The sequence below is a fragment of the Euphorbia lathyris genome, chromosome 4, assembly GCF_963576675.1.
Source record: "Euphorbia lathyris chromosome 4, ddEupLath1.1, whole genome shotgun sequence".
Classification (NCBI taxonomy): Eukaryota; Viridiplantae; Streptophyta; class Magnoliopsida; order Malpighiales; family Euphorbiaceae; genus Euphorbia; species Euphorbia lathyris.
This window is the reverse complement of record NC_088913.1, coordinates 20,281,438-20,293,854: the sequence shown is the minus strand read 5'-3', so window position 1 is coordinate 20,293,854 and position 12,417 is coordinate 20,281,438. Positions and strand designations below refer to the sequence as shown.

Sequence of the window (12,417 nt, the reverse complement as noted above, 5' to 3'; positions counted from 1 at the left end):
TCAGCTCAAGGTTGTTAGACCTTTTACAATGAGCTTTTAGGCTCTGATACCACTTGTTGGTCCCTTGTAAGGTTGCAAGTATAGTTCCAAGGGGGGGTTAGGAACTATTCAAACTTTTTTTCGCAATTAGGGAAGACTTCTTTTTCTAAGGAAAAAGGTTTTAACAGTGGCGCTGAGTAAACAGCAAGATACTGGCTTAGTCAACTGGTGACTAGGTCAGTTTCTTAGCTTGAGTCAGGAGATAGCACTTAGAGTCTATTCCTGAGCTCAGATGTTCAACACGCACAACTCAACTTGACCTCTTTACTTGGTCAGTTTTTGGTTATTTTAAGCAAGCAATATATATAAGGAGTTAAAGGTAAGAAATACTTTACTCAGCAGATTTATCCAGGTTCGGCTTCTTCTAAGCCTACGTCCTGTCCCCGGAACACGTTCCGAGATTTCGAATCCTCTACTGAGCTCTTTAAAGGTAGAGCCTCAAACCTTTTACAATCTTAGCAACTGAGTATGACAAGAGTACCTTCCTCTATACCTCTACTCAATCCTAATCTCTTGTTGAGTACTATAACCGAGTACTCAGCCTCTCCTTTCTATTCTCTAGAAATGATAAGTGTTTTGTCCTATACAATTATTTGCTAAGACACTTTAGACGATTGAAATAATCACTCTAGACTTTTACACAAATGTATGAATTATAGTGTAAGATTTGATTTGCTTCTTGCTTGCAGAACTTGTGTAGAAATTTGGTCAGCGTAATGGCTTGATCAAGTTCTGTATAAAATGAAGCTTCTGATGGCCCTATTTATAGAGACGTCTGGGCATCGGTCATTTCGAATTTCGAAATAACCGTTGGAGGGAAACGGCTTCCTGTCGTTGTCATCCTGACTTGCTCAGAGCTCTCGGCCAATCAGATTTGTGTATCTTCTGTCCTCGGTCAGCTCAGCAGACTGTCTCTCCTTTTATGGTAAAGTCAACTAGACAGCATACTGTGTCGTCTGAACTTTACCCAAAGTAGAAATACTTTGTCTGAAAGTTTTCCTTAGCCAGCTGCTGTCTTGTACGCTTTGTCGAATCTACTCAGCAGATTCATCTTGAAGTTGTTCCCGAAGGTCTTCTAGATCCTTCTTTCGTTGAGTTGCGTTTTGTCCAAAGTGACAACGTTTTGACAAACGCGGGCCGAGTTGTACTGAGTTGTTTGACTTGGGCCTTGACTTCCGTATTGGGCTTGGGCCTTTTAATTCTTGTGTCTTATAAACAATTTTAACTCAACATTGAACAAACACATTAGTAGAATAAATCAAAGCATTTAAACTTAGTGTGTTTAGAATATGTATTTCAATTATACTTAAACAATTTTGTCAAATCAAAATTATGTGGAAAGGTGTTTCAACATGTATCAAACTTAGACCAGATCCAGTCCCCCTCAGAGTCCACCACATCGGCAATCCTCTAGTTGCGGATATTACTAGGCGGGGGGGAGCTACACACTTCTAATAACGGTTTATCTCCAATCCAGGTATCATTCTAGAAGCTGATGGACTTGCCATTACCCACCTCCAGGCCAACCCCCGAGCAGAACTCAGCAAACACAGTGCTAAGCCCTTTCCAGAGGAAAGAACAATTGACAACTCTCTCCTTAGGGCCCCCAACGATTGTCTTTCCGATACTTACCATAGAGAAGACGAACCCAAAGAGCAGAGGGGCATTGCCACATTCTCCAGAGAAGCTTCATTAATAAAACTTTGTTGTTGTCCTTAGCTTGTCTAATGCCAAGACTCCCCCTGCTTTTAGGCTGGCAGACCTCCTTCTAAGGGACCACGTGAATCTTTTTCCCCTCTCCAGACTCTCCCCAAAGGAAATGCCGGTTAATTTTGTCAAGCTCATTGAGAACCGTCTCAGGCAATTTACAGGCTTGCATGATATGATTGGGAGCCGCGCAATTGACAGACTGAATTAAAGTTAGAAGGCCTGCCAGGGAAAGAGAATTAGCTTTCCAACTAGCACACAACCCATTAGTTTTATCTAGAGTCTCTTTAAAGGAGGATTTGGAAACTCTGTCGCTGTGGAGGGGAACTCCAAGATACTTACCCAAAGAGTGAGTAAGAGGAATGCCGGACAGATCACTTAGCCTTTTACAAACGCCTTTATCCATGTTCTTAGAGCAAAGCATCCGAGACTTTTGGATATTAATCTTCTGGCCAGAAGCAGCGCAGAAACAATTAAGGATATCCATAACCACACCAACTTGCTCCTCATTCCCTTCCACAAAGATCATCACATCGTCAGTGAAGAACAAATGGGTAATAGGAGGGCAAAACTTGTTGATGGACACAGGATGGAGAATCCCCTTGCTCACAGCCTCTTGAATTAGGTGAGACAGCCTCTCCATAGTAATAACAAAAAGGAATGGGCTCATAGGGTCCCCTGGAGGGAGAGAACGCATCAGACATATCTCCATTGATCAAAACCTGGAAAACATAAGAAGAAATGCAATCCTCAATCAATCTCCTCCAGTTCTCCGGGATACCAGCTCTCTTTAAACTATCCAGAAGAAAACTCCAATTTAAGCGGTCATAAGCTTTTTCCAGATCCAGCTTGATCGCCACGATCCCTTTCTTACCTTTCTTCATCTTCATGGAGTGAACCACCCCCTGGGCAATAACCACATTATCCATCATTTGCCTGCCAGGAACAAAACTACCTTGATTTTGGCTTATAATCTCAGGAAGGATACGCCGGAGTCTATTAGCCACAATTTTAGTGATAGCTTTATATAACACATTGCAAAGACTGATCGGCCTCATTTGTAAAAAGGAGGAAGGTTTTTCAACTTTTGGGATCAGAATCAGGAAGGTTTTATTCACCAGCCTAATATCGTTGGATCCGCCGAAAACACCTATAACAAAACTGTAAATGCCTTCCTTCACCGTATCCCAATGTTTATGGTAAAAACTAGCAGGAATACCATCGATCCTTGGAGCTTTAGTAGCTCCAATACTGGTGAAAACCAGATCAATTTCTTTCTGGTCAATAGGGTGGAAAGCTTCCTTAATAGCATCCTCCTCCAGCCTAGGAAAGGAGATCCCAGAGTGGGCTTTATCCAGATCCACCTCTTCCTCTTTAAAAAGGTCTTTATAGAAGTCAAGGGCAAGGCGACGAATGTCTTCATCCTCATAGACCCAATCACCATTGGAGTCTTTAATAGCATCGATCCGATTCCTCTGCCTCCTAATAATAGTAGAAAGGTGGAAAAACCTGGTATTCCGGTCACCGTCCTTAATCCAAGCCTTTCTAGATTTCTGGAACCAAAGAAGCTCTTCCTGTCTAAGCACAGCTTCCAACTCGTTCTGGAGAGATCTAAGATGACAATTCATACTGTAATCGAAACGGATCTCCAAACAGCGTTGAATGCCTTCAATTCTTCTTAACAGTTTATTTTTCCTTCTGATAATGTGGCCAAAGATGTTTTTATTCCATCCCACCACATTCCTTCTGAACCCTTCCGCAGCAAGGAGAACATTAGAATGAGGTTGCCAATTGTTTTCCACAAAATTTTTAAACTCAGGATGGGACTCCCAAGCAACAAGATACCCAAAAGGTCTATTCCCTTTAAGCCGATGACATTTAACCAGCTTAAAGAGGATAGGACAATGGTCAGAATGACGGAAAGGGAGATTCAGCACGTTCACCTCGGGAAATCTGTAAATCGCAGCAACATTTGCGTAAACTTTGTCCAAACGAACAAACACGTTATTCCTTTTCCAAGTAAACTTATGACCAGCGGCTCCCAGGTCCGACAGCCCGCATAAATCCATATCCTGCTTGTGATTAAGGCACCGGTTCACATAATGATTACCCCCCCCCCCTTTCTGATCAATCATAAGGGCAATATCATTAAAGTCCCCAGCAACCAACCAAGCTTCCACCATGCTAGTACTCATAGAGTACAGGATCTCCCATAACCTTTTTTGGTTAGTCAAAACAGGATCGGCATAAACAAAGGTGACAAAGAAAGGTTTATTACCAGGGTAACACACCTTACTATGAATGAATTGATTATCCATACTGATAATGTCAATATTAACATGACCTAGCTTCCAAAAAAGCCAAATCCCCCCTGCCCGACCAGTAGCCTACGATCTAACACAACTCCAATTCTTAAACTTTCTAACCACCTCATCTGCTTTGGAACCACTAACCTTAGTTTCCAGAAGAGCAAAACAAGAAGGATTAAATTGCTTAATTAGATCATTAACATGGATGTGGGTCGCCTTGCTAGTCGCACCTCTAACATTCCAAACAAAAAAGTCCATCAGAAAGGAAGACTACTGACACAGGCCCACACCCTAGATCAGGTATTTATTCGGGGCTCCTGAGAGCCTAGAAGAGGTGCCAGAAGGCCCCTTTTATCCCAAGAATCCAAAGAACTATGGTTTTTTTTTAGGGTTAGCCTTTGGTTTCTTCATATTCAATTTATTGACTCCTATAGACTTTCCAATTGGGACATCAACAATAGTTTTCGAATTACTAACCTCATTAGTCATCACTTTTCCTGTTGAGCCAAAGATCTAGGAACTCCCCATGGCAACAGTTTTGGAGACGAAAAGAGGATTAATAGAGTCACCTAGGATGGAAGCTGGCTCGGCCGATTCAAGGCCTGGCATGCTTAACTCCATATGCTTATTAGAAAGATCCGAATCATGTTCCTCCTTAATAGTCAGGACTCCGAACCTTGACCCTGAACCGGAAGCTGAGTCAACACCAGCACCACTCACGATGTCAAGGGGCTTGACCTTCATCTCAGGAGCAATATGGAGAGAAGTCATCTCCTTACTGATATCTGGAGAGTGAATCCTAGCAGCATTTGCTCGTGGCTTCCTTTTGACCGACCTTTTGGCAAGCATCCATGGGCCAAAATTCCTCCCCTCACCTTGACTCTCCTCAGTTCTACCTATGTTAGGCACCACCACCTCCTCAACCACCTTCCTTCTTTTAGGACATCCATCATAAGTATGGCCAAACATGCCACACTCATAGCAGATATTGTGAATACCTTCGTATTCAATATGAAAGACCTTATTCTGAACGCAGAATTTAGACAGAAGAGGCTTAGCAAGATCAATGTCAATACAAACCCTGGCAAACTTGCCCCTCACTGCCCCAACGGTAGTTTTGTCTACATGGTGAACTTTCCCAACAAGGCCACCAATCTTATTCAGAAATCTTTCGTTGTAGTATTCAATAGGAAGACCTGGGAATAGCACTAGAAAGAGTAACATTTTGACCCGCGGGTCCCTGGGCCAACAACCCGCTCAACGGGGCAGCATTAAACTCCCTAATCACTTTAGACATTGCGGAAAAATCTGGCCCCCTTGCCTGGCCAGCCTCCTTCGAAGCTGGCAGATCCATGGCATCACAGCCCATGTCCGCATCAGCAATAGGGCGCCTCCTGCCCAGCTCCCCGGCCGGAGTGAATTCCCCCGCAACGCAGGAGATCGCCTCACCAGGTCCAAGGGGCCGCGCGGCCTTATCACTAGCACCGGACCCCCTAAAAGGTTCTGCCGCAGCAGATGCCGGCATCACTGCCGCAACAGACACCGGCAGCCCGCCCCCCGTAGAACCCTGCTCCGCATCCCTCCCGATCCGCTCCCTGGACCACAGCGTCCCTGCGACCCCAGCGCCAGCCAACAACACCGCCGGATCCGACCCCTCCTCCTCCTTACGAGCCGGCCGCTCCCTCTCCCTCGAGCGCTCTCTCGCCACTCCCCCGCCTATCACGCAAAAAGGGAGCCGCTCTCCCATCACCCTCCGCCAACTCCCCATCTGGAGCCGAATCCGTAACCAACACCTTCCCGGGCACCCGATCCCCCAAACCAAGCTCTGATCGGCTGCCTGCCCCACTGATCGCCGACGTTGCCCTAGCCTTCCGCCGCTCTCTCTCGTTGTCACGCTCTTTCGCCATATGTTTTTGAGTGTATATTGTTTTAAATATAGTATAGATTTTTTTTTACAAATAACATATATAGGTGACAAATTTAATTGTTGTCATTTTGAGATTTATTTAGAACTGTTTTAATATAATAAACATTTTGAGTTAGTTTGAACGTCCTATTGTAATTAAAATTGGTGTAGAAAATTTGATAAAAAAATAAAATAAAATGTGGTATTTAAAAAAATAGATTTAATAATATATATGATAGAATCTGAGTTTTTAAAGAAATAAATTTAATAATGCATCTAATAGAATCGGCTTTTAAATAAAGAGATTCTACTAACATATTTGGTGATTCTAAACTTTTATATAATGATTTGCATATTGCATACTTTTATTGAATCAGTTTCGTGTTTTTGTAGTGTCCAACTTCAAAATTTTAGGCTTGTACATATTTCAAAGGCAAATTCAATGGGGGATTGTATTTCTCCTCTTTATCTTAACCTTAGAGAACCAAAACATCCTCATGATTGAGATAGACGATGCAGAGAAAACTGGTTTGATTTTGATTTTGTTATTTTTTTTCATTTTTTCCCTATTTTGATGTTTTTTTTAAATATGATGAATGTTAAACTAGGAACACTGTGGACTGCAAGTGCCCACGTAATTACAGCGGTGATAGGGTCAGGAGTGTTCTCTTTGGCTTGGGCAGCTGCTCAATTGGGATGGGTTCCAGGAGTTTCTTCCTTTCTGCGTTTGGATTGTTACAGATTTCCTAAAGACTGCACTTACATTAATAATGTGAAAGCTTGTTTAGGTACATTCGCTGAACTTAAAATGGTCGACGTATTTCAGATAGTAGAAGGGGAAGTGGGGGGTCGTGCCTATTCTCTCAATTCATTCGATATGCTCGGATGTTGTCTCAAACCGCAAGATCGCTGAAGAGATAAGATGGTGAGCGGGTAGAGCGAAGCCTTCTCAGAGCTAATGAGAGAGAGAGAGAGAGAGAGGAGTTTCCATTTGTAGAAAAACAGGTGCACTGTAGAGTATTTTCTATTTCTTCAATTAGGTTCACTTTATTCTGACATTTTGCATTCGGGGAATATATGGCGCCCAAAAAAAAATTCCACCTATAATGACCGTGATGTTTGTATATGGCGTAAAGTGAAATTTCTGGTAACTAATAATGAGTGGTTTTTATTTCCGCTAATTAAAGTTACCATATAATGAGTGTTTTTTGTCGAATCATTAATTTTTTATCATTAATGGCTGTTTTTCTTGTAGTGATACTAATTAATATAAAGTCTGGTATCATTTTCTCACAAGATAGAGAGATTATTCTCGTCTCAATTTCAGGGATAACACGTTTCCATTTATTAATTTATGTGATTAATTGAGGTTTGATTACTCTCATTATAGGAGGAATCAAGCACAAGCTTTGTGAGTTATCTCAGTATATAACCATGGTTGTAGTTCCTATTGGATACACCATTACCGCTTCTATTAGCATGGTGTAAGTTCATTTCCTTTTTATCTTTATTTTATTATATTGAATTTATAGATTAAAAAAAATATCTATTTTAAATTTTAATAATTATGTACAAACCTCATTTATAGAAATATGTAATTTATTATAATATTTTAATAATAATAAAAAAAATTAAAGATAAAAATACATTCAGAAAACTAGAAAGATTAGTCAAAACGCACAAATAAAACATAAATAGATTTGACTTGCATTACTTAAATTATTTTTATATTCTAGTAAAATCTGACGATAATAAAAAAATCATTGTGGTAAAACAAGAACTTAAACGTGAGCTCGATGTAGTTAAGAAGCATGAAGGAAATATCTGAATAATAAATGATCCTATTTATACATCCTAAAAGATCTCATACGTTTGTCATTATTCTATTGGCTATCGATAAAACTACGCATTTTACTAAGTCAAGTATAAAACAAAATGATGCGTAAAGTAATTGAGAAAAGTATAAAGAGTACAATGAAAAAATCATATGAATTAATTACAATGCAGTGTATAAATTATAATATAGAGTACAACTGTCGATGAATTAATTTTTTCTAGACTTATTAGATTGCTCAAGCCTCCAATTCATGGATTCGGTTTGAGATTCACCTTGCTGAACATGTCTCGATTTGCTTTTTGTATTATAAATATTATTATTTTTTCTTATCTAGATTTAATTTTTTTATTAGTTTGTTAAATAGTTTGTCATTTTTATTGGATTAATTAATCAACTGTTATACGTTGTCACATTTTTACTGTCCATAATCATAGTTTAAACTGAGTTTTTAATTAATTTTTTAATATAAATATATCAGTTGAGTGGGTTAGATTGGAGTTAGGAAATAGTTTTTTTAGCATGGTCGAGTTGGATCCAAAACGTGATTTAAATATATTATGAGATGGATTAGAGTTGGATAAGATAATTTGACAACTTGGACTCGTACTTAAATTAATTAATAATAGTTCTCTCTTAATTTCCTAATGTAATTTTGGTTGTAACTTTTTGTTTTTAATATTGTAGGTTTTATAATGGTTTTTCTATAATTGGTTGAATCTCTCTTGCTCATTTTGAATTATGCACAAGTAGGGTAAACACAAACACAATTGAACTTAATTGGAACTAGACATTCATTGATTGAAACACATTTTGAATGGAATTCTTCATAGATTCTCATTCAATAGAGAATGTAACCATCACATAAAAGATCTGAAATCTAATGATAGATTTCCACCCTATCATTCGCAGCGATTCCACAATGGTGTTGGATTGTTGACATTGGCAGGACCTTGACATGGCATTGTATATCAATTGAGTTGGGACTCATCTTGTTGGACTATGCTCTATAGAGATAACACTATTTTAGAGTATATTGCATTTGAATTAATCTCCCTTGAATTAGGAACTATAACCATTACGTATAAACACGATTGTAACTAAGTTGTAAACTAAGACTAAAAGTCTAGGAGACCATTACAATAATAATCTAACAATTGATATACAACAGGTAGATTATGAGGAATCACCTACCCACGAAACCCAGAACATTCAAGAAACTGAAGAATAACATTATGAATGTGAAACCCAGGAAGGTCACCAACCTGAAGAACACTAATGAGGACACTTCTGAGCAAGATGAACAATCTCAAAAGAAGAAGAAAACGAAGAAGAGCAAGAAGGGAAAGGAACCTAAACAGTACCATTTCTACCCTGTTTATGCGAATATCACTGAGATCGAGAATAGTGTAGTCAACGAATCTAAGCAGATTGATTCGGAGCTTCTGACTATGGTAGAACCCTTCTATACCCAGGATCTCCAAGCAACAATGGGACCAAGTGTTTGCTCTTCCAGGAGTTGTTTATCCAAGATTGGTACGAGAGTTCTACTACAATCTAAAGTCAGCAGTAGAAGACTCTAACTACATAATCAGCAAGGTTAAAGGACAGGAGATAATTGTATCTCCAAAGTTTTTGGCAGATTTGCTGAATCTGAAAAATGAAGGCACTGAGGTTTGGAGGCTTGGTGATGAAAAGAAGGCATATCCGTAACAGTACTGCCGACCCAAGGACTACGTTAGTGAACTCTTTTCCACGTACATGACTCAGCCCCTCCGACAAGCCCATTACATCATCACTAAATTCCTTTTCCCAAAGTCTGGATCAGTCAATTTTGTGTCCAACTTTGAGCAATGTGTCATCTGCATATGGTTGAAGGCAAGCCAATGAACATGCCAGTGTTTCTAGTCGAAGCCTTCCGACGATGCAAAGTCGAGTTGAGCCTTGGCTCACTCATTACAAGGATCCTCGAGCACTACAATGTTGACTTTGAAGAGGAGGAATCCAACGATGGCAAGGAAATCACCCTTGAGACTCTGAACCAGCTGGTTCACAGCAAGGTACAAGATGTTGAGACTACTGCCAAGATCTTGGCTAAAGCCACTAAAGAGCAAGTGAACTCTATCGTATCAAGTAGTAAATGTTCTTAAGAATAGTATCGATCCCACAGAGACTAGTATCTAATGCCTTACTCGTACTCGAATTCTATATTATCTAAGGATTGAACTAAGTGTTTTGAGATTCTTATTTAACTACTAATAAAACAATAACATTAGTAAAGCAATTCAACAATGAATATATTTAATGAGTGAATGGGTGACTAGGATTCAAGATCCCCGTGATAACTCCTATGAATCGATAAGTGAATGTTGTGTGAATTTAAAGGTTAACTCGAGACAGTGATTCTCCATCAGAAAATAGTAACTCTCATCAACAACTTACTAAATCTACCTCAATATTATTAGGCTGATGCTTGGTTAGGCAAAATCCCTAGTAGTGGTTGAGGGCATTAGACGCTATGAAACCCAAGGCTAAGCCGTAACCTAGACCACGAAGCTGCACTATCCGGTTAGGGTATAGGTGAGAGTTAGGGTTTGCTTGGTTGAATTGATCGCTTGGTTAGGCTACACAATCCAACTCCTATACTAATCACTTGGTTAGGTTACTTAGTATAGACAATAATTCCTAACTGAATCTCCGTTATTCCTACAGCACAATCTAGACATTTAATGATCCTATTTGCTAAGCACAGTTCATCGTCATCCTATCCGAAGGTGTCTTAGCTCATGTCTGAGCTAATATACGGAGGCATAATGGGATGGGTGTTAAGCCCAAAATATACCTAAAATATCATCAATATTTACATCAGTTTTACTACGAATTTATGCTGTTTACATCTATTTAGAGTACTTTTACGATCGAATATGTTTCTTTCATGCAAGGTACCTAAATATTTGGTAAAATCCAAATAGGAACGAAAAGAGGTCAAAAACGAAGGAACCCCCCTACAAAAGGAGTCAACGACGATGAAAATCAAACGCACCGAAACGAGGACGAGGACGAAGTCAGAGACGTAGAAAAACACTGTTGGTCCCTTATAACGTTACAAGTATAGTTCCAAGGGGGGGTTAGGAACTATTTAAACTTTTTCTTAATTTAGGGCAGACTTCTTTTCTTAGGAGAAAAGGTTTTAACAGCGGCACTGAGTAAACAGCAAGATACTGGCTTAGTCAACTAGTGACTAGGTCAGTTTCTTAACTTGAGTCAGGAGATAGCACTTAGAGTCTATTCCTGAGCTCAGATTTTCGATGCGCACAACTCAGCTTGACCTCTTTACTTGGTCAGTTTTTGGTTTTTTAAGCAAGCAATATATATAAGGAGTTTAAGGTAAGAAATATGTTACTCAGCAGATTTATCCAGGTTCGGCTTCTAAGCCTACGTCTTGTCCCCGGAACACGTTCCGAGATTTCGAATCCTCTACTGAGCTCTTTAAAGGTAGAGCCTCAAACCTTTTACAATCTTAGCAACTGAGTATAACAAGAGTACCTTCCTCTACTCAATCCTAATCTCTCGCTGAGTACTATAACCGAGTACTCAGCCTCTCCTTTCTAATCTCTAGAAATGATAAGTGTTTGTCCTAAACAATGATTGCTAAGACACCTTAGATGATTGAATAATCACTCTAGACTTTTACACAAAAGATATGAAATTTAGTGTAAGATTGCTTTGCTTCTTGCTTGTAGAACTTGCGTAGAAATTTGGTCAGTGTAACGGCTTGATCAAGTTCTGTGTTGAATGAAGCTTCTGATGGCACTATTTATAGAGACGTCTTGAGGCATCGGTCATTTCGAATTTCAAAATAACCGTTGGAGGGAAATGGCTTCCTGTCGTTGTCATCCTGACTTGCTCAGAGCTCTCGGCCAATCAGATTTGAGTATCTTCTGTCCTCGGTCAGCTTTTGGTCAGCTCGGCAGAATGTCTCTCCTTTTATGGTAAAGTCAACTGGACAGCATACTGTGTCGTCTGAACTTTACCCAAAGTGGAAACACTTTGTCTGGAAGTTTTCCTTAGCCAGCTGCTGTCTTGTACGCTTTGTCGAATCAACTCAGCAGCTTCGTTCCGAAGTTGTTCCCTGAAGGTCTTCTAGATCCTTCTTCCGCTGAGTTGCGTTTTGTCCATAACGATAACGTTTTGACATACGCGGGCCGAGTTGTCTTGAACCGTTTAACTTGGGCTTTGACTCTTGTATTGAGCTTGGGCCTTTTAATCCTTATGTCTTATAAGCAATTTTCAACATAACATTGAACAAACACATTAGTAGAATAAATCAAAGCATTTAAACTTAGTGTGTGATAACATCGAGATATTATCCTGAGGACCAAAAGGGATATTCACCTCAAAGTACGCCACGTAGTGATCCCCAAGGGGAAGCTGGCTGGCGGATCTCCACGGATCAGCTCCAAGAGATCCGCTGGCGGACTTATAAGGCGAATCTCTCCATTCGCCTCTATAACGGCTGGCCTTCGACTCGGCCATAAAAGATCATTAATGAGTTATTAATTAGCTAAACCGCCAGGTTAAGGATAACTCGTAACCGCCATTAATGAAGCATTAATGGAGAC

The 12,417-nt window shown here is 39.9% G+C and overlaps 1 protein-coding gene across 1 annotated transcript; it reads left to right on the top strand.

Annotated features, from left to right (window-relative positions):
* Positions 1-6,550: 6,550 nt before the first annotated feature.
* On the top strand, positions 6,551-11,716 carry LOC136227085 (amino acid permease 8-like; the record flags this gene model as incomplete). The annotated part of the gene is made up of 3 exons (XM_066015801.1): positions 6,551-6,749; positions 7,352-7,445; positions 11,707-11,716. Coding segments are annotated over exons 1-3 (303 nt in total), but the record flags the coding sequence as incomplete, so codon positions are not given.
* Positions 11,717-12,417: the final 701 nt, after the last annotated feature.